We start from the raw sequence: 26,774 nt of genomic DNA on the forward strand, positions 1-26,774 counted from the left end.
CTGCTTAATTCATTGGATAAGTTAAGAATGAACAAATGCTTGTATGAAACATGTAAAATTGTTTTGCTGCTTAAGATAAAGCTTCTCTAAATAGCTCTGAGAGAGGGTGAAATAAAATAACTTGTGTTCAGTACTTAAAAACATTTGTCTGAATAGAGAGATGTAAAAAGTGGAGTCCCTCTCAAGGACTGGTATTGGGACCTGTGCTGCTTAACTAGTTCATAAAGGATATAGAGTTAGGGGTGAGCAGTTCCAGATTTGCTGGTGATACTGAACTGTTCAGGGTTGTTAAAAAGATTGTGAAGAGCTCCAAAAGGACTTGCTTCAACGGAGTGAATGGGTGCTAAAATGGCAAATGGAATTAAATGTAAACAAGGGTAAAGTGATGCATGTTGGGGGGGGGGGGAAATATGTGCTCATGAGGATTTAAACTGGCAGTAAATGGTCAGTGCACCTCAAAAGGCATAGAGTTGCAAAAGGGTCATCAAAATCATCAAGGGCAGCTCCCCCATAAAGCAGCTCCCCATTAGAAAAGGTTGCAGCAATTGAGACTGTTTAGTTTAGAAAAGTTTATAGGGTTATGCGTGGCATGGAGAAAGTGGATAGAGAAAGTTTCTTCCTCTTATGACATCCAGTGAAGCTGAATGTTGGAAGATTCAGAACAGATAAAAGAAAGTACCGGTACTTCATGCAGCTCATGGTTGAACTATGGAGTGCACTCTCACAAGAAGCAGTAATGACCACCAAATTGAAAGCCTTTAAAAGAGAATTGGTGGTTACTAGTGACAATGGCTATGCTTTGCCTCCCCAGTCATGCAGTAATGCTTCTGAATACCGGTTGCTGGAAATCACAGGAGGGGAAAGTGCACTTAAGGGTTTGCCACAGTTAGAACTGGACTAGATGGGCCCTTGGACTGGGACTGATCCAACAGGCTCTTGGGTTCACAAGAGAAGTTGAGAAGACACAGTTGATACATCTGAAGTTGAGAGAGACAGTTCTATTTAAAATGTCTGCATTCGGTGAAATACCGGCTTACTAGATTCCAAGGTCCATTTATGTTCAGAATACAGTGGTACCTCAGGTTAAGTACTTAATTCGTTCCGGAAGTCTGTACTTAACCTGAAACTGTTCTTAACCTGAAGTACCACTTTAGCTAATAGGGCCTCCTGCTGCTGCCGCGCCGCTGGAACACGATTTCTGTTCTCATCCTGAAGCAAAGTTCTTAACCTGAAGCACTATTTCTGGGTTAGTGGAGTCTGTAACCTGAAGTGTATGTAACTCGAGGTACCACTGTAGTGTGATCGGTATTTGCAGGGATGCCAACAGGAATTTGGGGGCCCAACTATACCGTAAGTAGATTGGGCCCTCTGCTGCAGTATTTTATGTTGTATTTGTATGCTTTTTCGCAAGTGGTGGTAGAAGGCCCAAATCTGGCTACACAATACAGTAAGGTGTCTGACAAGCAGAATGCATTATTTTTATCTGTAAGCTGCCATGAGTCCCTGTCAGAGGCTCCAGCTTCACCCATTGGCTAAAAATACTGAAAGGCAGGAAGCAAAGGTGCAATCAACAGCAGCAGAAAATAGAATGGTGACATCAGGATATTCACATCAAATTTGGATAAGGATCTTGTCTATCGGCCAAATCAGATTCCCCATCCTGCCTTTACTGCAGTCAAGCCCTCTCACTCTCTCGTTTTAACAGTAAATAAAGGTGGTAGCTTTCACTGGAGGTATCGAGGACAAACTTAAAATGGAAATTAATGGGAGTCTTTCTCAATTACCTTGCCTGGACCTGGGGATCTGCCTAAGCAGGCAGCCCATTAAAGGGTGCATGTTTTGTGATGCTTGAGACTTAAAGGAACACAAATGAAAAACAAGTTTTTCAGAGCGTTTAAACTGTAGCATATGACCAATATTTCTGATCCTGGAGGTGGTTCATTGATCAGTGTTCCTTTATATCTTCCTGCCTCAAAGATCTGTTCTTGTTCAAGCACCCTGACCAAAATTTATGAGGATTTATAATTTTTAGTATCTCATCTGAAAAGTGTTTAGTTTCTAATTTAATATTCTTTAATTATCAAAAGTTGGGGGGGATTGGCAAAGCTGTGAATTTCAATGAACTCCGATTGTACAGAATCTCATAACTAAATTAAAAACTATAGAAAATAATTATAGGGCAATCCTGTATCTGCTTCCTGAAAAGTATGCCCCAGTATATGTCGTGGGCCTTAATCCCAAATAAGATACACTAAACTGCAGCCTGAATAAATTAAATATATGATATATAAGAAACAAAGGGTTTTTGCAAAAAACTTCAAAATTGATTTATGAACTTTAGTTCAACAATTACATTATCACATACACATGTTTATTACTTCTTCATAGATTGTTATATCAAACAGCAGAGAACGCTGAGCATTGCAGAAATGTTGATATCTAAAATAAACCACAGTAATAGCCCTGCAATTACCAACCATATATTGAATCAACAAAAGGGGTGAAAGTCTGCATTATGTTTTCAAACCTGGATTATTAGAGCAGAATGTTAAACCTCACAGTTAAATGTTGGTAATCCTACCTACATTTTGTAGTATTGAATTTTCTTTCTTTCCATGACCCTTATACCAAATGAGCAAAAAGAGAATGTTTAGAGAGACTCCTTGCTTAAACATGTTTCTCTTTAGTTGATTAAAAGTTTGTTTAGTTTAATCTAGCTACAGATGAGGTAACCTTTTAAAAATTTACCAGCCTTTAAGTAATGGAAAAACTCGCTCCAGGCTTTTCTTTAGAGCTTGAACAATAGTCACAGGGCGAAGCAATTTAGCAGTGGAATCTTTTTTTCCTGTCGTTGGGTAAATAATTGCTTATGGCCACAATCCTATACTCAGCTGAGAGTATGGACTTGTCCACATTTGAGCAATTTGGCTATTAAACCAGTTTCCACCCCAGTAAAATGAGACAGGAGTTGTCCACACCAACAAATATTTGTGTATGAGAAGCAACTTCAGTCTTTCCCATTCATAAAAACAGGCATTCCCTTTTCTGTTTGTCTCTGCCTTCTAATTAGCTGATTATATTATGCCAGTTAAGAAGCAACAGAGGTTGCACTCAGTGGTGTGTGAACCTTGTTCTTTAAAAAAAAAATCCCAATTACTGTGCAAAAGCACCCTATCGTGCAACAGTAAATTTGCTTCTGGACTTTTCTGGTGTAGAAATCTGAGGGATCAAAATTAATGCATGACTAAGCTCCTGGTGAAATAATCATGCTGTTGAAATAATTATGCATCACACCTAGGGAGTTTATGTTCATATGAGGCCCCAACTCTTATCACTGCCAGTGGCATGGTACATTTCCTGTTTGTGCAAGCAGAAAGTTTAGGAAATATACGTGCCACACAGCTATTCATAAGGGTACATTTGGTACAATGCCATCCAGCTACAGTGATAAGAGATGAAGTGAATCTGGATTGCTGAGGTTTGCTGCTATGCCCAGTATTTCTGCTTCAAGGAGCTCATTTTTCACACATTGACCAGTTTTCTCATTATCTCCTTAACCGTGCCCTAATGCAATGGAGCAAGGAAGGGAATGAACCAGGAGAGAACCTATTGAGGTATTGGGGCATTTCACATTCCAACAGAAAGCTAAGTTCTCTCTCTGGAAATTTGGATATTTGTATGCTGAACAGTGTCCTATGTACAACCCAATGATGCGGTAGTAGCTGAACTCATTGGTAGCTTGCACTTTGAACAATAGATACAAATAATTCAGATTCAGCTGGAGGATCTGCCTTCCTCTCCAATCTGATAATATATATATATTTGTTTAGCGGTACTAACTGCATTCAAGGTCACGTAAGCTTATGCTATCTGTTCTTAGTATTAGTCACATAACAGGACTCTCCTTCCCATACATTCTAATAAAACTCGCACAATTTTGTGCCAATTTACCGTATTTTTCGCACCATAGGACGCTCCGTCCCATAGGACGCACCTAGTTTTTTGGGGGGGAAATAAAGGAAAAAAAATTTCCCTTTATTTCCCCCCCAAAAGCAGGTCAGGGAAACCGAACCAGGTCAGGAACAGCGGGATGGTGGCGCTGCGCCTCCCTGCTGTCCCCCGAGCTTGTGGGGCTGGCTGATGTCTGCCTGGCGCGCGGGGCGCTCTGCTTCAGGGCGCCCCACCCGCCGGGCAGTAGGCTGCTATCCGCAGCGTGGGGAGCCCTGCGGGGAACTCCTGCAGGGCTCCCCACGCTGCGGGTGTCTGCCCAGCGTTAGGGGCGCTCTGATTCAGGGCGCCCCGCCCGCCGGGCGGCAGGCTGCTATCCGCAGCTTGGGGAGCCTTGCGGGGAACTCCTGCAGGGCTCCCCACGCTGCAGATGTCTGCCCGGCGCTAGGGGCGCTCTGCTTCAGGGCGCCCCACCCGCCGGGCGGCAGGCTGCTATCCGCAGCTTGGGGAGCCTTGCGGGGAACTCCTGCAGGGCTCCCCACGCTGCAGATGTCTGCCCAGCGTGAGGGGCGCTCTGCTTCAGGGCGCCCCGCCCGCCGGGCGGCAGGCTGCTATCCGCAGCTTGGGGAGCCTTGCGGGGAACTCCTGCAGGGCTCCCCACGCTGCGGGTGTCTGCCCAGCGTTAGGGGCGCTCTGATTCAGGGCGCCCCGCCCGCCGGGCGGCAGGCTGCTATCCGCAGCTTGGGGAGCCTTGCGGGGAACTCCTGCAGGGCTCCCCACGCTGCAGATGTCTGCCCAGCGTGAGGGGCGCTCTGATTCAGGGCGCCCCGCCCGCCGGGCGGCAGGCTGCTATCCGCAGCTTGGGGAGCCTTGCGGGGAACTCCTGCAGGGCTCCCCACGCTGCAGATGTCTGCCTGGCGCGAGGGGCGCTCTGCTTCAGGGCGCCCCGCCCGCCGGGCGGCAGGCTGCTATCCGCAGCTTGGGGAGCCTTGCGGGGAACTCCTGCAGGGCTCCCCACGCTGCAGATGTCTGCCTGGCGCGAGGGGCGCTCTGCTTCAGGGCGCCCCACCCGCCGGGCGGCAGGCTGCTATCCGCAGCGTGGGGAGCCCTGCGGGGAACTCCTGCAAGGCTCCCCACGCTGCGGATGTGTTCCCGAAGCGCCGGGCGCTCTGCTTTCAGGGCGCCCAACGCTCCGGGAAGCAGGCTGCTATCCGCAGCCTAGACAGCCCTGCGGGACCTCCCGCAGGGCTGCCTAGGCTGCGGATATGTTCCCTAAGCGCCGGGCGCTCTGCTTTCAGGGCGCCCAACGCTCCGGGAAGCAGGCTACCATCCGCAGCCTAGACACGGCTAGCGGAGCGCTGCGCTAATCCCGAAGTTTGGGGCGTGCGGAGCTCAGCGCGCCCCAAGCTTCTGGGTGCCGGCAAGGTCTCCGCTAGACGGCTAGCGGAGACCTTGCCGGCACCCAGAAGCTTGGGGCGCGCTGAGCTCCGCACGCCCCAAGCTTCGGGATTAATGCAGCACTCCGCTAGCCGTGGGAGAGCTGGGTCTCCCATGGCTAGCGGATAGCTTCCTGAAGCCTGGAGAGCGAGAGGGGTCGGTGCGCACCGACCCCTCTCGCTCTCCAGGCTTCAGTGAAAGCCTGCATTCGCTCCATAGGACGCACACACATTTTCCCTTGCTTTTTAGGAGGGAAAAAGTGCGTCCTATGGTGCGAAAAATACGGTAATATATTTGAACTTGGAGCCAGTGTGCTGCGTGCAGATAAGAATGTAAGCAGGACAAACTGAAGGCAAAAGACAAGTGTTTTGAGATAAAACAAGAAGAAAAAAACAACTTGCATTGTATTTACTGCTTCAAGTTTGGGAGCCCAAGTAAAGTGATGAAGCAAATATTTGAATATATATAGCTAGCATGCAACGATTTGATTTAAAATTTGAAGTTTCCACTTTGGATTTGTTCTCCAACACCATGGGACAAGCTCTGAATATGAACAGTGGATAAGAGTTGAAACAGCAGCAGCAGTTCTTCTACCCCAGTTGAAACAAAACACATCTGTCCCATATTGAGCTCTACAGCCACAGCCAGCGCTGTAGCTCTCCAACTTCACCCCCAAAAAGGAGCACTACTCCATTATCTCCTGAGACAGACAGATGCCAACTAATATAGATAATTCATACTGGTGCCAGAACTCAAATTTAGCTGCACACCTGTACAGTATGTAGGACTTGGGAGGAAACTTCTTTGAGTAGAGTGGGACTGAGTAAATGTGAAATACTGTTTTATTCCTCTGGTATCATGCAATCAGGAATCCTTCCCACAAGAGGGCGATACATCATCACATTTTTAAAAGATTTGGTTTGAAACATCCCCCATTCACGTGAGCAACATACCACACTTTGTTGGATGAGCGTCACAGGGACATCACCTGTTCTCCAAAAAATCTCAAAGATTACAGACAGAGGCTCTGAAGTTGCACCCACAAGCTGCTTTAATACCCCTGGGTGCAGTTCATCAGGCCCTAGAGATGTGAATTCATTTAAAGTAGCTAGGTGTTTCTTTACCACCTCTTTTCCTACCTTGGCTGCAGCTTCCTCTTTGCATCATTTATTCTGTTATCACAAAGTATTTTTCTCAGTTTTTTTCACGCAGGGAACCTACTGCATACAGTGGTGCCCCGCAAGACGAATGCCTCGCAAAACGAAAAACGCGCAAGACGAAAGGGTTTTTCGGTTTTTGCGTTGCTTCGCTAGACGATTTTCCCTATGGGCTTGCTTCGCAAGACGAAAACGTCTTGCGAGTTTGTTCGCTTTTTTCTTCAAGCCGCTTGAAGAGGCGCAGTTGCGACGGACTGTGCTTTGCAAGACGAAAAACATCGCAAGACGAAAAGACTCGCGGAACGAATTAATTTCGTCTTGCGAGGCACCACTGTACTTGCTTGTTCCTCCTCTTGCTCCTAACATAGTTGAACAACCTCTTGCAAGCCTAAGCTCATTGTGAGCTTTGGCTTACTTGACCTTCACCCTTCAACTGTTGGCTACTCGTTTATACTCTTCCTCAGTGATTTCCTCTGTCTTACATTTCTTATACATGCCATTCTTAAATCTTAGCTCTTTAGATGCATCCCACTTTTATTTATTGTTGAAATTGTCTATATTTGTGCCTTCAATATTTAAACTTTAAGAAACTCCCAACCATCTTGGACTTCCTTCTCTTCTACTACCGTATTTCTGACCATGGGATCTCACCCAGTAGTTCCTTAAGCTTTTTGAAATCAACCTTCTTGAAGTCCAGAGTGCATGTCTGACTACACTCAGTTTTCCTTTGCTTGTGTATCATGAAACATAAGAGGACACAATCACTTCCTCCCAAGGTTCCCAGTACTTCCACTTCATCAGTTCCTCCCTTTTGGTGAGGACCAGGTTCAAGATAGATGATCCCCTTGTTGTTTCTTCCACCTACTGGGAAATGAAATTGTCAGAGATCTGAAGGGCGGTGTACTACTACTACTACTACTACTACTACTAATAGAATTTGTTGGCCCTTACATTATTAGCAGAGTTTGAGTTCCAGCAGATATCAGGGTAGTTGAAATCTCCCATGACTACTATATTTCTCCTTTTTGAATGTTTGAAAGAGGACAAGATGGTTGGACAGTGTTCTCAAAGCTACCAGCATGAGTTTGACCAAACTGTGGGAGGCAGTGGAAGACAGGAATGCCTGACGTGCTCTGGTCCATGGGGTCATGTAGAGTCGGACACGACTAAACGGCGAAACAACTACATCATTGAAGTCTTTAGTCTGGCTTGGAGGTCTATCTATAGCAGACACCCACAGTAAGGTCACTGCTGTTTTCCTCTCCTAAAAGTTTTGCCCATTTCCTATCAATCTGCCTTCCATGCTCCAGGTCATGGCTCTCTTCACAATATACACATTCTTTACATATAATGCTGCTGCTCCTCCCTTTCTGTTTGGTCTATTCCTTTTGAACAAGAGTTGTTTATACATTATTTGCTAGCTTTGTTTTGATCACTTCAGTGGGTATTTCTGCCTTGTTTTCTTTGCTTCATATTCTGTAAGCTTATTCTTTAGGAAGTAACAAGGCGTTTGAACTTCAAAACTGATGAAAGAGAAGTTGCAGAGCATGTATGCATTTGAACATATATCTGTGCTTAGTGCAGTATGTTTGCAGAATGACGTTTTTCTTATAAGAGCTAGCTAAAACAATAAACCTGTTTTATCACCAGTAAGTACAATTAAAATCAATTAGTTTGCAATAATAGAGTTATTTTATCAACAATATAACTAAATATGCTCCCATTATTTAAAGGATTAAAAAGAAAATGATTATGTGCTGCTATAAAATATACTTTTTGAGGCATTGAATAAAAGTAGGTAGTGCTTGTTGGTATCTACACAATACAATTCAAAATAACTTCTTACATGAGCCCTGTTGCTAACTTGTACAGTAAAGGCTTAGAGGACAAGCTATATTTACAGTTAACTATAATATAATGTATGTATATGATATAGGGGGTGTTTCTGTCTCTTACAATTTTAAAAATTAAATTTGTTCCTTCATTTCTTGTAGTCTTCCCAAACCCCTTCCCTTTACAGCGCTAGCTTCTTATTTATGCATTTGCTTAATTTTCTCACTGATGCTTTCAACTGGTCCCATCCTACTCTTCACAAGCTTGTGTAAGCCTTTGCTTTGGTCTAGTATGAAATAAGTTGCAAGGGATGTAATAATGGATTTGAGAGTCATTGTGACAAGTGTGGGGAACCTTTTTTGGGGGTTGGCCAGCCTGTCTCCCTTTCTCTAGCCTCTTTATACTTCTCCATGGTCCATCACCATGTAATAGACACAGCTCTTCTCATTGTGGGAAGGTTGCTGGCCACCACTGCTGTAAGGAGCTTGGAGCAGCTTCCAACAGTGGTACCCACTCAGCCCATTCTCTGCTGCTAGCCTGTCAGGTGGTGGTGTGGTTGCTCGAGAGCAAACAGGCAAGACTCCAACCTATCTTTTCCAGGCTTTATTATTAATACAAACTATTTACAGTGCAGAGCGTCGCAAGTCCATGTCTGCTCAGTCGCTAGCAGAATATGGGTGTGGCCGGTCCTTGTACCTCCCCCAGCATAACAGTCGTGTGACCCCCATCCTTTCCCTCCCCTCTCTGCAGCCAAACCTACTGCGCAGAGTGGGAGCTGGCAAAGGGGGACTTGCCTCCCCTCCGCTTTGCTCAGGATCAGTGTTGAGGCTCTCCCTAGCATCTCCTGGTCCCTGCACCCCCTCCCCACTGGAGGCAGGGCTTTCCTCCTCGCCAGAGGAGGAAGTGCTTCGCAAGATCTTCGGAGGCTCCCTGTAACACAACTGCCTTTCCACCTCTCGCCTCTGATGGCAGTTCCCTGACATAGCCCTTCCCTTGAGAAAGACCAGTGGGGGAAATATTGGGTGTTCATGGTGGAAGGTGACATCAGTGGTGGCACCCAAGAGACAGAAAGGATAGAACCTTTTTAAATGGAAGAGGTGCCTGATTCAGGGATGAAATCAGCTAGCAAGGACTGTATGGATGAGGAATGGGCAAGAAATAGATTTCAATGTTTGTTTTTATTAAAAGGCCAATGTGGGGGTGAGCTATAGAAATATCTGAGGAGCAAGGGTACAGCCTGTGAGCTTCCCATCCCTGCTCCAAAGAATGGGAACTTGTTTTTAGAATAGACATATTTCTTGTTTTTCAAAACCAGTGGTTGCTGGTGCCCTGCAAAAATGTTAGTTATTCGAGCTTCAGTAATTTGACCTACCCAGCTCTGCTTGTGCAAACTTCTCCCTGACTAATGGAACAACAAGTTTACAGAAGTTTCTACAAATTTTCCATTCATTTATTTGCAAGCTCGTCTGAAATGGGGTAGCCTATGCTAGTAAGACTGGCTGTGCCACTAAGGTGTATCACTGATAGCCTTTTCCTCTATGAATTTGTCTAAAGCCATCAATGTGGATTGCCATGATTACATCTTGCAGTAGATAATTCCACTGTTGTTTTTTTAAGAAAATACACTGTGCGGAAAAATCCTTCCTCTTGTCTTTCCTGAATCTCCCAATATTCAGCTTCATTGAATGATCCCAGGTTCTAATATTTCTCTTTATTTATATTTCTTTTTCAGGTCAAAGCAAATTGAAAAAGGACAGAAGACATCCCAACATCAAGCTGAGAGTACAGGCATCAAGCCCCTGCCTCACACAAGGGAGAGTGGCACTTCTTGATAAGCAAATTATTCAAATGCTGGCAAGGCATTGCCCCATGGCATCTTGAGAACTACAGAGAACCACTGCAGGCACTGATGCTTCTTGTATACAGAGTGAACACTTGCCACTTTAGCCAATTGCACCTTTGCCACGGAAGGCTGTTGTGGTTAGTAGCACAGTTGTGTGGGTGCCATAGGTCCTCAGTTCATTCTCTGTGCCCTGTATCAAAGAGTCCTCAAGTCACAGGCAGACTGAGCAAATTCGGGCATAAATCTTTCCCTCTCATGCTAGACAGATAAACAGACAGACAGACAGACAGACAGACAGAGACACACAAGGGTGTTGCTTTAAATACCACCACACCCTTCCTCAGTGTGGACCATGTGGTGGTGGACCACGTGGTGTGCAAAATTTAGACTTTTGTTCTTGGCCATTCATCAAGAACATAGAGCTGCTGTGATGGGGAGAGGAAGCTTTCACCACAAGTAGGACATCTGCACATGGGTCCTTAGAAAATGCTAAATTGGACATTTTGAGTGCAAGTAACATAAACCTCAGTAATTTTTGATTATACTCTTTTAAGTTCAGAAAACTACATTGGTTCATGTGGGCAGAAGTCTCTCTCAAACAGCACAAATGACAGGGTGTGTTAGCACTTCTAAGGAATTCTGCTTCTCTCAAATGTTCATGTTCCTACCTCACTTTCTAATGGTTGCTGTTGTCCTTTCCACCCAATAATACAATTTAGCTCCTAAACTTCAGTTTTAAAAGGAACAATACTAAACTCATGATACAAACTGAAGTAAAATTAAACTTGGCCCACTATATTATTTGCTGACCCACCAAGCTGAATACAGCTCATTAAATTTATGTACTGTGACCCACCAGGGGCCTGAAAAAGTATGCTACTGCAAAAACGGGACATTATCAAACCTGGCAGGCCACAGTACATATCTAATAGGCTGCATTTGGCTAGGTGTGTCCCAAGCTATGCAGGCCTGCCTTAGACAGAGACCTCGACACTTAAGAAGGTTTACTACATTAGCTGCTGTATCAGTCAGGAAATGCAGGCACAAAGCCAGGCAAGAGAGTCTTGTTTATTTGATGTGGGAGGTAGGAGCAAGCACTTAAATTGATACTAGAATTATAATTCATTCTGGGAAAGGAAAATAATTAAAAATAAATGTCACCTTAGTGTTTTAATCACCTTGGTGTCCTAACATTCATGAGCAATGACACCGGGAGCTAAGGTGAGATTGTCTTACTCAGCAATTTGACAGAACAGAGCTTGCATGTTTTCCCTTACTCTACTGTAAGTTAAAGGTTTAGATAGTTTAGGGTTGTTGTTTTTTTTTTTAAAAAAATGGAAGCTGTAATGATATACTGTACAGGTGAGTCTGGACTATCCCATCTGCTGCAACCACCAAACTCCTATGATCCTTGAATGAAAACGAATCACCGGATCTGGATGGAATCCACCTAAGCATTCTAAAAAGACTGAAGGATTAAAATGTCAATCTTCTAACAAAAAGCTATAACTCGCCCCAAAGCTTGGCATCCATGAAAGAACTGAAATCAATTTATGTGGCACCAGTGTTTAAAAGAGGTTGGTTCTATGAAGTTACAGGCCCATTATCTGAACATTTGTTAAAGATAAAATTATTGATCATACTTAATAGTAAGACTTGCTGTAGAATCAACATGGCATGGCTTCTACAAAGCTCTGCCTCACTATCCTTTCAGAGCTCTTTGAGAGTCTTCACAAGCATGTGGACAGGGGAAATTTGGTAAAAATTATATACTTGGACTTTCAAAAGGCTTTTGACTAGAACTCTTGTCAAAAATTCATAATTCAAAAGGACTCCCTGTAACCACTGAGCAGCTGATCAGTAATTTCAGCAAGCCTTTTTGCAGTCCATTTTCAGATGAGGTTTGGATTCAAACCGTACCTGTAAATGGGCAAAGGCTCACTGACAGTGGATATAGTAGTAAGGGTTCTATATAGATAGCTATAAGCAATCTCCTCTAAGTTTAGATACCACATGCTGTAAATACCAGTTGTATGAGAACAAGAGCATTAGAGGGCTATTCATGTCCTGCTTGTGCGCTACCTGTAGGCATCTTGTTGGCCAGTGTGGGAAACAGGATGCTGTACTAGACAGGTCTTTGATTTGATTCAGCAGTCCTTTTATGTTGTGTGTCAAAACTGGCAGAAGACAAAACCCCTGAACAAAGCCATCTATTGTTTTAGAAGTTGTTCACTGTCTTTTTGGCACCCTAATCCACCGATACCAGTATGGTGCATTCCAGATGCTGTGGACTATAACTTCCACTGGCCTCATCTCCCACAGCCAAGTCAGGGAAGATAGATGTTATAGACTAAAACATATGGAGGACACCTGCCCTAAAGATCTGATAGACGCCTCTAAAAGTTAACATCATGCATTGGTTTATATAAGCTTTTGGGTGCCTACTGGCTAATTAACAATTAAAATAAGATACACTTGTAAGAATAATATGAATTGCAAACTTATTTGGTCTGGACTTATTATTGTGTCTTAATCATGCATAATACATGTGAAAGATGGCAATCTTGCCATCATATCTGAAGTGTGTTAATAGAACCTGATTGTTTCCATTTGTATATTTAAATATGGGTCACCCAGTTTTTTCTCTGATTAAAAAAGAGCCCAGCTTTTAATGGAATTTTGTATATTAAGTGTTTGGATAAAATGCTCATCGTTGTACCTCTTCAGAAAAGGAAGAAAAATAGTCCAATACACTTGTTTCATTAGATCTGGGATTTCTGTCCCTTCTTCTGTGATTTCTGTCCCTTCTTCCCCAACACACATTGAGCAACACTCTTCAAAACATGATAATAACTCTTTAGCACTATCAGGAACATATAGAGCAAGCTTTAAATAAATATATCAAGCCACCACCCTTGAAAAGTACATATTGCTTATGCAATAGGATTATGGAAACATGTTGTCAGAGACACTTAGGGGAAAGGGATAGTCATCCACAACAGGAAGAATGTTCCACATTATTTTGAATGATAAGTATTATTTTCCCTTGCTTATCAGTTAGGTATGGGTTGATGCATTACCTAGGATCAAACTACAAAGCTAGGCTCCTGTAAACCCACTTGTTCCACAAACTCCTCCTCTTAATCTTCCTCTACAACTAAATTGAAGGGCTGATCCATGCTGTCATTTGTCCCATGTCAAATACGTTTTTAATATGAAATACGGTAATTGTGCAGAAAGGTCCTTGCATTTTCCATTTACAGGAGCATTATACCCCCTGTAAATACTGAGAAAGAAAACTGGGTATAAGGATCATCATACCCTGCTTGATCTAATTAGGAAGGCAATTATTTCCGATGATGTTCACAATTTTAATTTAAAGTGGTTTTTAATTTAAAGCGGTTTTCCTCCCTCAAGTTGCGTGTAAAACTCTACTGACGCTGCATAAAAACTGCCAATGATTTTCAACTTCTCTTCGGCTTTGAGTGCGCAGTTGTGAAAGACAAAAGCGCAACTTCACATACGTTTGTCGTCTCAAGTTGTTGAACGTATGGGTGGGCCATGCATTACTGTACAACAAACACGTTTGAGACTTCCCGAATTTTATTTTTGTTTTGTTTTGCATCAGCTGCGAAGAGAGGCGTCGTGTCTGATTTTTTTTTTTAGTTTAGTTTTGTTTTACTCCACACCTCATTCTCCCCCACCCCCACGAGCTGCAGGCATCTGGGGAGTGGCTGCCGTGACTTTCCCTTATACGCAAAGAAGCTTGGCAGGAAAATCTCGTCGCTTTCACCGGTTCAACCCGATCCAGCTTCGCACTGACGAGCGAGGTGTGGTTGCGGAGACAGAAATGGCAGTTGGGCCGGAGAAGGGCTCCCGTGGGGTCGAGCGCGAGGCGGTTATGGGGCAGCCTCTGACCGAGGCAGTCAGGAGAGAGGTCCTTCGCTTGGCCCCATTACTCCTCAGTGCCCTTATTATGGTGGCGCCTGTGGCAGTTTAATAGCCTCCGGTAAAGGCTGTTAACTCCGTCGCCGCGCCTCGCTCGCTTTTCTTCCTTCGAGCCACCCGTAGCCGGGAGTGAAGAGCCCCGCCCAGTAAGCAGGTCCCGCCCACCGCCGAGGCTGCTGACTCGGGGCTCGCGAAAGAGGGCCGTTGGAGCCCTGCCTGAGGAACTCCGCGGCAGCCAATGAGAGAGGCGCTTCTGGCGCGAGGGGGTGGCGGCGATGGCGCCGGCCTCCTGAGGGGTGGATGGGGGGGGGCGGAGGGAAGCCGAGGAGGCGCGCGAGAGCGGGGAAGTGGGCGCGCAGCTGAGGCGGCTGCGTCTCGCGGTGCGGTCGTCGACTGAGATGTCGGTCTGAGGTGAGAGCGGGGCTGCGGGGAAGGGAGGAGAAGAAGCGAGCTAGGGAAGGGCGCATTCCTCGCCCGGGAGCCGTCGAAGTCGGGGCTGGGCGCCTCCTACCCTCTCTTCGGAGTTGCTTGGAGTGGGGGGGGGCGCTACCTCAGCAGCCCCCTTTTCCCGCTTCGGTTTGCCGCCGCCAGCCTCTCTCGGCGGCTTCGTGGCCCGAGGGGACTCGGAAGCTGCGGGGTAGGGGGAGGTCAGTCCGTCGGGGGCGGGAGGGGCGTGAATTCAGCGGCAGAAAACACGACCTTTGCTCGGGAGAGAAACACGGCCGCGTCCCTCATCCCCCGCGGGGCGCGGCAGGGCAAGGACGAGCAGCGCAGAGTCCCTTTCCGAGAGGCGTTGAAGGAACGGTTTTCGGTGGCTGCTGTCCGGTTGCCTCGCCCGACTCAAACCTGGTGTGTTACAAGTGGGCTGTGTAATTCTGAGATATGCAGGAGGGCATCCTTAAGTGTGTTGCAGTTCTGCATGCTTTTAGAACTTCTTGTTGCCTTCCCGTCCCAGTTCGAGCTCTGTTCCTAAATATGAGACGCGGCTCTTCCCCCGGATCGCGTTTTTTTTAACACCACCTGGCGCATGCTGCTCTCATTATGGTTGATTTGGTGCAAATAACGTCAGTTTTTCCAAGACGTTGGTTTCAAAGGGTATACTTGAGGGTTCCTTCCCCCCCCCCCCACTTCTAGAAGGCTTGTAGAGTACTTACTTACACACTACTTTCAAAGGACGGTAATTAGGTGGCCATATGCTCACATAGTTGTTTCTAATTATGTATGCAACCCAGCCTTTGATAGCGTTCGGCTCTAATGAGGAGCCTACGTGCTTTATGTTTTGGAGTTTTGCAAAAAAAATAATGCTCGCAGACCCCACCCTACAGGCTTGGTACAAGCTTCCCCATGAAACCTCCTGGTACCTTACTGTGTGCCATTATTTATACTCCAGCTATGGCCAGTGTGCAGACACACAGTGATACATACTTACTTGTGCAAACATTATACTAAACTAGATTCTCTACATGTGAATTTCAGAGTTAAGTCTTAGCTATATGGAGATGTCATCCTGAAAATCTGCACTATGTGAAACTTCCTAAAAGGATTGTTCAGGCTGCAGCTTCTCTGGCATCTAGTTTCATAGTGTGAAAATGAAATTAAAAGAAAAATATTACAAAAAGAAATATCTAATAGTATAAGATGATAGGTGTACTGATCCAGTTCTTGTTTTGCTGTATTGATCTTGTCAATCAATATTCTGTTTGGATCAATACTCTGTATGGCTTGTAAGTGTCTCAAAATGGCCTGATACTTGGAAATCCCCTTTCTGCCAAGTTATTTTAGTCTAGTAAATTATATCTCTTGTAGACATTTAGTTATATTGTAGTAGACTTCATGCAGTTGATCCAAGGCCACCTCTGCCCCATTTCAGAGCCTATTGCCAGCTACTGCCAGCAGGAACACTGCCAGCAGTAGAAATACACCCATAGAGCTTTCAGCAGGTGCGCCAGAAGCCTCTGTGGAGGAGGTTTCTCGCTGACTAGTGAAGCCCTTTGCTGGTAGGAAGGCATCTCTGTGCAGTTCTAACCCCCTCAAGGTTATGGATTGGGGAGTTAGTGTTGTTCCATCCATTGAGTGGGTTTGGTTTGCTTTTTAGCTGGAGTCTTTCATCATTTGTATAATTGGGACTTCAGTTAGGTAGCACTGCTGTGGTAAAGCTTATGTATGTCCAAATTTGCATTTGCAGCTGTATCAGCGGCACACATGGATTTTTCTTGTAGGCTTGGGGGAATAGTAGATTCTGTATACAGTATTTGTTACAGTATCCTTTGATAACTTTTTGTGTTTGATAATGTTTTGCAACAATTGTGTTTCCCCCCCTGAATGGAGGGTATGAAGATTAATATTTTTCTTAACCCATTCTGGGCTTTCTGTTGTTGATAAAGAATGCATTTTCATTTACAATTGCTGTCTTGTCACATACAGTATTTCTGATACAATGTCTGAAAAGTTATCTTCCATCTAGGATACTCTTGTGCTGCTGCTTATCCCCAAGTCTCATGCAAGGCAGGCACAAAAAGGTTTATATCAGTTATTGCTGAGGCTTGGGCAGCAACAGTTAACACTTAACTTTTTTGAGGATGGAAATTTACAAGCATACCGTGCTACTTATATCTAACAGTTTATTTTAGCTAAAGTACTTTGATTCTATTCTAGCTATTGATTTGGAATGTTGTATTAGCCTGTTCTTTCTTAGGAGGTTTAGGGCAGGTAGTAGTTAAATACACATACTAAAAATACATTTGTTTGCAAAAGAGATACTAAAGCTCACCCATCACAACTCCATTTGCAATCCCCTTGTCCAAATAAATAAATGTGTCTGTTGTTTCCAGAAGATAGACCTGGACTTAATGGATTACATCCAAAGAAGCCTGCCTGATTGTGCAATAGGATTTTCCTACTTCTCCACACACATCCTGTAGACCTCTGCCCCCACCTGCTCTAGAGTGTTCCCAGAAGATATACCTGAACTTAATGGGTAGTCCCCACTTCAACCCCAAAATCTGCTCTAGGGGGTTTTATTAACTGGAACAGATTTGGGGGCTCTTGGGAGACTTCAGAGGGGAAGATTGCAAAAGTGAAGTCTGCTTGCACAGTGTTGGATGTCTCTCAGTAAAGCTCTGGAAGGCAAGGAAATGCTTTTGTTGGTTTGTTTAACAGAATTTATATGGCGCTTGCATGTAAAAAAATTCCTTTAAGTGGTTTACAAAAATAAGTTACTGAAAGTGCCTTTCTACACATGCACCAAGAAATAGCTCACAGTTGAACACAGAAATTATGACTGGACAAACCTCAATGTCTGAATCAACCTAGTGTATATTACTGCTTGCTTCAGAACTCACACTGCATTAATTGGTTACAATATGCTCACTGTTCTATTGTTTCAGTTATACTGAATGGACAACTAAAACTGGCATTCCTCACTTGCCTGTTGCAAGCTACTGGTCTTCTAAATTAAGCAGAATTAGAGATTTTGTCTGTGAAGTAGCAAACTTGCCACAGTTGAGAGAGCTTATATTTGGCTTTCAATTCTGGAAAGCTATACCCAGAGCAATCTTTGCAAATGTTATGGGTTTCTGATATTGATTGACTTAAGCTTGGAAGATGGGAGTTTCATTGGGAGGGAGGTTTGGAAGTACTCATAATCTGCCATATTCATGAGTTATTGGCTAATTGTTTAGATGGCATAATTAACTTGTTATGCTACTATCTGGCATAAGCTAACACAAAATGCAGTATGCTGTAATGAATATGTTTCATGCTTTGACAGTTCCATATATTTATTCGAGTTGCTATGCAGCCTCACTACTAAAAATGGAAGGTTTTATCTGTTTTAGATTTTTTTGTTTCTGTCTTTCCCTCTTTAGTACGTACCCACTTGCTGCATCATTCTGGCACCCATATTAATCCTGGATTATGGACAGGTTGAATCTCCCCGATTCCTTACTTTGCCCCTACTTCAATCCAGGGGTGGACTACAGATTTAGGAAGGTTCCACTTTCAAATCCATCTTGTACAGCCCACTTCACTTGTTTGTGTTTTGCCCCAAGATGAAGTAGTGAGAGGGATGACATAACTCTGAGGCTCTTGCCAACTTCAAATCCTCAACAAGTAATTAGTAAAGCAACATATTCTAGTATCCTTACTTCAAAGATTGAATTTCAATCTATTTTACAACTTTCTTTGAAAATGGATTTGGTGTTTGAGCCCCAAATACAGAGTGACCTCCTGAATGTGTGCACCAATTCTCATCTGGATGTTTTAATCTTCATGGGAGATTATTGTGTTGTGTCTTCCTTGAGCTGGATTTGGAATTCAGAATTCTATCCTGAATATGTGTACTGACTTAATTTTTGTATCTCAGTGTTCAGAGGAGTTGTTACATTACTCACTCATGCATGCTGAACAGGAGGAATTGCCCCCAAAATCTCATTGTGGGTAGTGAGTGTACAGAGCTGTAGAGCAACTTTCAATAGCTAATTGTTATATTTTTGCACAAATTCATGGTGTACTGACTTTAAAAGTTATTAAAATAAATTATTTGTATTTTTCTCTCTTAGTTCATTGGATTGTTGCTTGATGGTGGAAAATGGGCGAGATAGAAGGCACTTACAGAGTGCTGCAGACTCCAGGTTCTCGTTTGGGAGTCCAGAAAAATTCTGGAGTGAGCACCCTGGAACCAGGACAGAACTTCTCCTCTGCTATAGCCTCAACACCTGCTAAAACACATGAGAGGTCTCTACAAATAAGGATAAAGCATTTGGACAACACTGTGGAGATACTTGATATTGAGGTAAAACTTTCAGTATAGCTTTGGATTTTTGTCTGTATGCAACATGGAAAAGGGATTCATTTGAGAAAGGGAGTGAATCATAGAAAATGCACTTAATGAGGTTAAAAGGTCTTTAGCTATTCTGGTGAGGCATATAGGAACAACATGTAATGTTACAAATATAAGAATCTCAAGAGCAAATCAAACACATGGTTTAATTTATTTATTTTCTCACTAAAACCCCATTACATGTGGGAGTTAAAACAATGTTAAACCACCATGGTAAAAATGTATTTACCTCCCCATATAGTCTGTATGTGGCCATGTAAGCAGGTGTCCTGTTTTTTTGGAGGACTGGTTTATTGTCAGTGCCCCTGTTCTTAAATGGGGTGGAGGGATGATATGAAGCAAATGGGGGAAGTGAAGTGGTTTTTCCATTTTTCTGTGTTTGACTAATGATAAGGAGTGCCCCCAACCAAAATGTCTAAATATTATGAAACTTGGAGGAAGAAATATATAAATAAACAGGATAGTCTTGAGGATACCGCCAATGTACACCTTGGCTAGGGCCAAATTGGCTTTTTCTGTTCCCACCCCCATCATGCCTGTGCTCATATTGATAGAAAACAAGAATTCTGAAGCACTTGTTTATGAGTGTTCTAAATTAATCTTTTCTGTAGTTTCACTTGGAGGAGAGAGGCAAAACTAGATTATCATTCTAGATTATCATTTAGCAATTAGTGGGGGAAATGCTTTATGCCATTTACCCCTGATACTTTTAGGTAATGTATTTCTTCATAAATGTAGGATACGTTTTCATTACAAATGGTTGTACAATTCCTTTAGTCATAAATGCTTCAAAACATTGCTAGGTGAAATTTTCTTGCATAATTCAGATATGAAGTTCTTGCTTAAAGTTTCTGGAAGAAAATCTAATGTAGCTTGATATACAGTTTTACTGCCAAAGAAGTACAGATTTTACTTGAATGTGTGTCTCTTGTAATCATATTTCCCCACAACTGGAGCTTCCCAAATGTGTCATTTGGTGTAGGCTGTTTGAATTGGCTATCATACTAAATAATGTTTCCACTTCTTGATACAGACTAGTTGCCCACACTTTCAGATGCACTGTAATAGAGTGAGTACTTTATTTTGTGTTCTGTAACTATGTTTTGTGTGAATTCTCCTCCTGCATTAACTGATGCTGTGACCATCACTGACCCTGATTAAAAGAAAACCAAGTATGTTCCTTTGAGTATTTCAGTGTAATCCACCTTCATACAACTAGGGGAGAGGATTTTCTAGAAGGGATTTTCCAGAGGTGACTTAAGTATCCTGTGACTGCTTAACAAAATATATTAACATGCCATCAGGGTGCAGTTAGTTAATGCACGTAGCCAGTTGCAGAACACATCTTCCAGTTGCACGAAGAGAGTGGAAAAATAATTCTTAAATTCTTTTGAAAGCTATTGAGTATTAGAATATTCTCTTTAGCTATTTTTTAAATAATTGTCTGATACTTTTTCTTTAGATTTCTTAAATTACTGTTTGGTATTTGAGTCATTTTAAGTTTTCCTGGCTTGTTGCAATAAGTTATCTATGTAAGGTCTGAATCCCACAAGTGAAAATGGCCTGCTTTCAAACTTCCATTAAGTTGGGGTTAGACAAGTCAGATGCTATTATTTTATCATGTGTGGTTTATGTGCCACTTCAATAAGCATGGTATAAAAATGGGCACACTTTGCTCTTGTTGTCTTAAATCAGTATTTATATGTCTTGATTTACTTAAAATCAGATCTGTATATGGTTGACCATGACTCACTACATTCTGAGGTCTAAAATAAAGAACTGTTTTTGGAACTCAGAAAGTTTATTGAGCTATACAGGAAGTAATCTGGAAGTTTTTACACGAGGCTGTGATTTCCTGTGGTTATACAGGAAAAAACAGCTGCTAACTAAAGGGAAATATAAAAGCATAAATACACAAACAAAACTGCAGTTAGGCTAAAGAAAGTTTGTTGATTTGAAGGACTGATGGAAAGAAAAAGATGTTAAAATAATTTCATCAGCTGACTACTTGTAAACACATTGTAGGAGTTTGTCCTGTGAAGTTACTTTTGACAATATGTGCATACAGCATGTAGTAGTTTTTAGGACAGCATCTGGCAAATGCCCAGTATTCCATACTGCTCCCAAAGAAGGAAATAGACTTAACTCAAAAGGTTGTTGTTTTTTTCCCCCTGGCAGAGACAATCTTTTCCTTATTCTGATTTTTCTTTTGGTCATTCTTTCATAATGCATTTGTTTTATTTCGTGAAGCTGTATGCTATGAAAGTATTAACTGCTTTAAATGTGCAAAATGGGGGAGGATGAACTCTTTCAAATCCCTTTAAATACTGTGCTACAAGAATCAAAAAGATGTTAGGATAGTCAGTGCCTTGTTGGTTGAGTAGGAAAAAAATAGACAAAATTCCAGAAAGAATCATTGCCAGATGTTTGTCATGACTCTGAATACTCTAAATATGGCCAGTTAACTGCCTTGAGCTTATTTTTATCTGTCCTTAGAAGAGACCTATAATTCATGGCTGTGGATATTACAGGTTCTTCTTAAAAAACAATTTTCAATTTCCATTCTCCCTGTTATTTGGACTGCTATATTGTTAAGCCTGTCATTTTGTTAATGGCTTGACTTTCTTTTGAAACCGTTTTTGAGAACAACTGTTTTACCTCCCATGAACTACAAGCCAGTAGCAAGAAGTGGGCTTCAGCTAGCACTTGGTTTAGTTGTGTTAAATTGTGCTTCCTTGACAAAAGAACTCATTTGTTCCTGGTAATGGCATTTCCTTATAACTGATTTTTCAGTGGAACATATTTGAGTCGTTTGGGGGCAACTAAAATTGTTATCTAGCACAGAGACATAGTGCCCTAATTGGCAACTACATTGGCCAGTAGCTTGTCTGCTCTTTGGCCTGCTTCTCATGTCATGTTAAGCCAGTATTAAACCCTGGTTTATTTAAACAATGGTTTATTGAACAAACTAGGCTCAAGTTAAATGATGATCTGCAGTCAGTCAAACTAACTGTAATTTGTTTCAGCATATTCTGTCCTTTTATTCCACTTCTTGTCCTCCAGCTGTCTCAACCTGACATCCACTAAACCTTTGTGGTGCCCAACTGCTGACATTGCCTCATTGCCTCATTTCCCTTTCCATTGGTTGGCTGTGAGAGTGTTGGTGTGTCAAACAGTTACCCTTCCCCTTTGTTCCTCCAAGAAATATCCAGACTTTGTACCTTTAACACTTTTCATTTTTCTCTGCAATTGCACTTTTATTTTTTGTTCCATAACTGGTATGCAGTACCATGAAGTCATGCTTTGAGTTTAGTAAGCATTACTTGCTTTGGCACTATTGCATCTCATTCTCTACCCTTTTCTTTTGCTGCTGGAGGGTTTCTTTTTTCTTTTTTTTCTGGAAAGACTGCTTTTACTAATTCACATTTAAGTACTTTCATTTTTTAGTTGTAATAAATGTCCAGACCTCATAAGAACATAGTTGAGATCATGAAGGATCAACACTGGAAATGTTTATTGGGACTATTTGACAAATTAAGGAATGCAGTACAATATTAGATCATCACTCCCTGAACTTCAGAGCATGGGAAGTCACCCAAAGATATATAATTTGGCATGATTGTTCAGCTTTTTTGGTTGTATGATAATTTGGAATGTTTTAATGTGGTTTTTATTGGATTGTTAAAATGGAAAATTTAATAATTTTTTTAAAAAAGAACATAGATGAGATCAGTGCTTTTTTTCTGGGGGGGATGCATACCCCTAAGCATTTTGTGAATCTAAGTTTGGCTTCATTGAGGGACAGTATTTCAATATTAGTAGGAAAATGAGAGTACCCCTAAACATTTTTTTTTTTTTAGAAAAAAGCACTGGTTGAGATTAACAGTTTCTGTACTCAGTTGACATTGACACTATCTCAGAAAAGATGCTGCTACCACTGCCCCTTAAGAGCCTGCTGGCAGTAGAGACCTTGGTGGTGTTTTGTGGACCACACTGTGTCAGCCTTTGTCACTTGCTAGTCTGTAACACAGTAGTTCCTTGTTCTAATTATTTGCATTTACCCAGAATTTACACATAGTCCTTGGAAGTGTCATGGAGATGGTCAGATTATGAGGAAACAGGGGAGGAATTCAGGGAGTTCAAGCTGGATAACCCTGAGGAGGGTCCTGGCAGGATAGGGGAGGTGAACCCCAAAATGTGTCTGAGCCCAAGCAGAGGCCGGTAATCAAGGGACTGGAGAGCTGCATCCAGGGGAGGGACCAAGTGGTCTGGCAGAGGAGCTTTACGCTCCTGTGACACCAGGACTTCTAGTCAGATCCCTCTTGCTGTGGAGTCGGCCCCGGCACTGTCTCCTTCAAGGGAGGAGGCAACTGATGCTGAGCCAGCACCAAATCCTACCTCCATCCCTACTGGTGAGGCACTGTTGTTGACATACTTTGTAAGCCCAACCTATTGAAGAAGTGCCTGTTTGCTTGCCCCATCCCAGGACTTGGCTGGTCATCATGCTAAGTACTATACCCTCACTGTCCTTCAACAGGAAGATGCAGGGTACGTGTCTTGGTTTACACTTAGCCGTGTTTCTATACCTTTTATGCATCTATTGTACCTTCTAACCCACACCTTGCCTTTTTATCATTCTGATTTATTGATTAAATAGCTCATCAGAAACTGAACTAAGAGTTCAAGTTATTCATCAAGCAGTGAAGGTCAGGACAAGAATCTTCCCCCCTGAAAATAAGAATACATTGATATACAATGTAAAATTGCACAAGAAAATGTTTGTTAAACTTTATTACCTTGTTTTGCTTCTCAAAATGTTCTCAAAAAGCATGTACTGCTTTTCCTCACCAGCTATTTCTGTCTCCATGCCATGTTATCAGTGTTCTAAGATAATTCTTACCGTGCATAAGTCAAGGACTTGCCATCCCATTTCCTTTAGCAATCCTAGTGAGAACACCTTGGGGAAAGTCTATGCACATAGGTTTAGCATGAAAATATGCAAAATAGTTTCACACACACTCCACCTTCTTGGAGTTCTGTACTTCCCAATTTTTTACGTACGGGTGTACTTTTTGTAGTTGTTTCATTGTCTGCCTGGTAATGGATTATAGCGCTGCTGAAATAGTAATTCCACATTACTGAAAATTATGAAGAGCTATATGAGTTTGTCATAGCACTAAAATAAATTCACAACTTCTGTGCTATATTAAGGATTATATAAATAATCCTCAAAAGTTGCAGGATTATATTTGTCCTTGCTTTCTATTATTTTTATCCTGCTGTTTAGCCTAATAGCATCACTATGACTTATAACTGAATAAAACAACATCAAAATGTCACAGCATCATAAAAAAGGGATCAGTGTTGTTGGGATCTACCAGTTTGGTCTGTGAACAGCAGATATGAGCAGGGCTACAATTTGAAGCTGATAATTTCACTTTAATGAGTTTACTGTGAGAAGGGAATAGAAGAATAAGCAATTGCTCTTTAAAATGAAATGTTTAACTTAATAGCTGCTGTTGGAAGTGCTGAGTGGAAACATCATCTTATATCCATCTGTCATGTTTGATGACTTGTTTGATGACTTGAATTCCTGAGTAAACTGGAGTATCCAGGTGGTTCATATGTATTTGTATGTATGTATTTTTTTCTCATGAGATTTTAATGGGTCTGTAGCATGTTCTTGGATTACATGTAAATGTGTGAGTGACACTGTCTTCAGATTTTAAAGCTTATCAGAAAAGCTTGAAGAAACTGAGGCAGTAAAGCACTTAGCATCATGTCTTGTGTGCTGGTCCCGTTTTAAACATTTTCTGAGAGTTTCTAGCATAGCTTGCAAGGCTAAGATGGATTGTTTAAATAAGGCTGCTGATGTATTCCAGTGTGGTGTAGTGGTTAAGAGCGGTAGACTTGTAATCTGGGGAACCGGGTTCCCGTCTCTGCTCCTCCACATGCAGCTGCTGGGTGACCTTGGGCTAGTCACACTTCTTTGAAGTCTCTCAGCCCCACTCACCTCACAGAGTGTTTGTTGTGGGGGAGGAAGGGAAAGGAGAATGTTAGCCCCTTTGAGACTCCTTCAGGTAGTGATAAAGCGGGATATCAAATCCAAACTCCTCCTCTTCTTCCTGTGGACATGTTTACCTGCTAGTAACATGGTATCAAACTACAGTGTTTTGTGGGCAGTGGCCTCTTCAGTCTTCTGTGTGAAAAGCCAGGAATAGCCAGATGAAGGTTTTATATCATTGTATCTACTGTAGTGTGTTGTAATTTTGATGGCAGAAGCTGAAATCCAGAGAAGTACTTTGGGTTTACCCAGGGGTCTCTGCATGTCCAGTGGAATTCCTGACTTTCCCCCCCTTTGTACAACTGAACCTAAGTCATATCATTACTCTCTAATAGTGACCCTAAAGTGACCTCTAATAGTGCTTGTAGAGCTAACACAACCTGGAAATATTTATTTCTTCAAATGCTAGTGGAAATCATTTTTGTGATTGTATGAATAAAGCTTATTCTGTATCACAAACTGCTTATCAAACTCCCTTCAGTTTCAGAGGACATTTTGTAGGGGGGATGCTGTTGAGGAAACATGTTTCTTGGTCATGCAAAACTAGTCATATAGTTTTCTGTGCTTAGGTGACTGGAAACAGTGTTCCTCGTTCTTGTCACAATTATTCTTCAGTCATATTGATGACCTCAGTTTGTCAGGAAGAATACTAAAATAATTATTAAAATATTTAAAAGAGCAAATGAAGATTGTTTTTGACTGAACTCTGTGCAGAATGTCCAGCTTATGTATAGTCATGCTTCTTAACTTGGAGAAGGAAAGTGTGTTCATGTCCTTACAGTTTTGCTATACTTCTGACTTAATCTTGCTTGTTATGTTTCATTGAAGACATTTAATTTCTAAAAATAAAGAACAACCACTAATTCAATTACATTTTGCTTCAGTTTTTTAATGACTGAAAAGGGATTGTATCTGACTAAAATCATATGAGTAGAGCTGCTTTAATCATCTTAATATGAGAGTCAGATACAAATCGGAGCTTTTAGAGGATCACAGAACTTCCTAATTATCAGTGCATCATGAAATGCATTTACCTACTACATTTATATTGTTTCTTTTGTTATTGTGTTAAATATTTTTGTATTTTTATACTGAGATCCTCAGATGAAGGTTGGTATATAAATTCAATAAATAAATAAAATACCACTTTTCTGCAAGTGCACTCAAAATAGTATGTAATTCAAAATAGTGGCATACAATCTTATAGATATGAAAGAAAAAGAAATGAGAGAAAGGAAAAACGTTCATGTACCAATCTTGCATAGTGTTACATACTTGTTTTAATGGCCAGGTGGAATGGCTAGTAAGTGAGATTGAGAACATTCATTACCTTCCTGCCCAGAACAATAAATACAATGATTTGGTCTGACTGTAAAATAAGAACATAATAAGAGCCTGCTGGATCAGGTCAGTGGCCCATTTTGTCCAGCATCCTGTTCTCTCGCTGATTGATCAGATGCCTGTTGGAAAACCTCAAGCAGGGCCCAAGAACAAGAGCACTCTCCCCTCCTGTGGTTTCCAGCAACTAGTATTCAGAATCATGACTGTGTCTGACTGTGGAAGCAGAGCATAGCCATCATAGCTAGGAGCCACTGAATTCCATGGTTTAACTATGTGGTATGTAAAGAAGTACTTTCTGTCCTGAATCTTCCAGCATTCAGCTTCATTGGATGTCAGTGAGACGGAGAGAGGGAGAAATTTTCT

The 26,774-nt window shown here is 42.3% G+C and overlaps 1 protein-coding gene and 1 long non-coding RNA gene across 11 annotated transcripts in view; one reads left to right on the forward strand and one right to left on the reverse strand.

The window, feature by feature from the left end:
* Positions 1 to 6,001: 6,001 nt before the first annotated feature.
* Positions 6,002 to 14,078, reverse strand: LOC310762643. Its single transcript, XR_014548092.1, has 3 exons — positions 13,963 to 14,078; positions 6,872 to 7,396; positions 6,002 to 6,605 (listed from the first exon to the last, which is right to left on the reverse strand). It is a non-coding gene; the product is annotated as an uncharacterized lncRNA (long non-coding RNA).
* FARP2 (FERM, ARH/RhoGEF and pleckstrin domain protein 2) overlaps positions 10,829 to 26,774 on the forward strand; it is a 69,643-nt gene continuing 53,697 nt past the window's right edge. For 7 of the 10 annotated variants that reach the window (XR_014548069.1, XR_014548070.1, XR_014548071.1 and 4 more), the window contains exons 1-2: positions 14,350 to 14,577; positions 18,726 to 18,958. Coding sequence is in view for 5 of the 10 variants with exons in the window: in XM_083613739.1 (XP_083469865.1) it covers positions 18,755 to 18,958 (204 nt within the window). In the remaining 5 variants the exon portion in view is untranslated. Of the gene's footprint in view, positions 15,016 to 18,725; positions 18,959 to 26,774 lie in introns of all 10 variants that reach the window. The other 3 variants (XM_083613740.1, XM_083613742.1, XM_083613743.1) reach the window with 2 other exon arrangements.

Source organism: Podarcis filfolensis (genome assembly GCF_964270895.1).
Source record: "Podarcis filfolensis genome assembly, chromosome: 5".
NCBI classification, from domain to species: Eukaryota; Metazoa; Chordata; class Lepidosauria; order Squamata; family Lacertidae; genus Podarcis; species Podarcis filfolensis.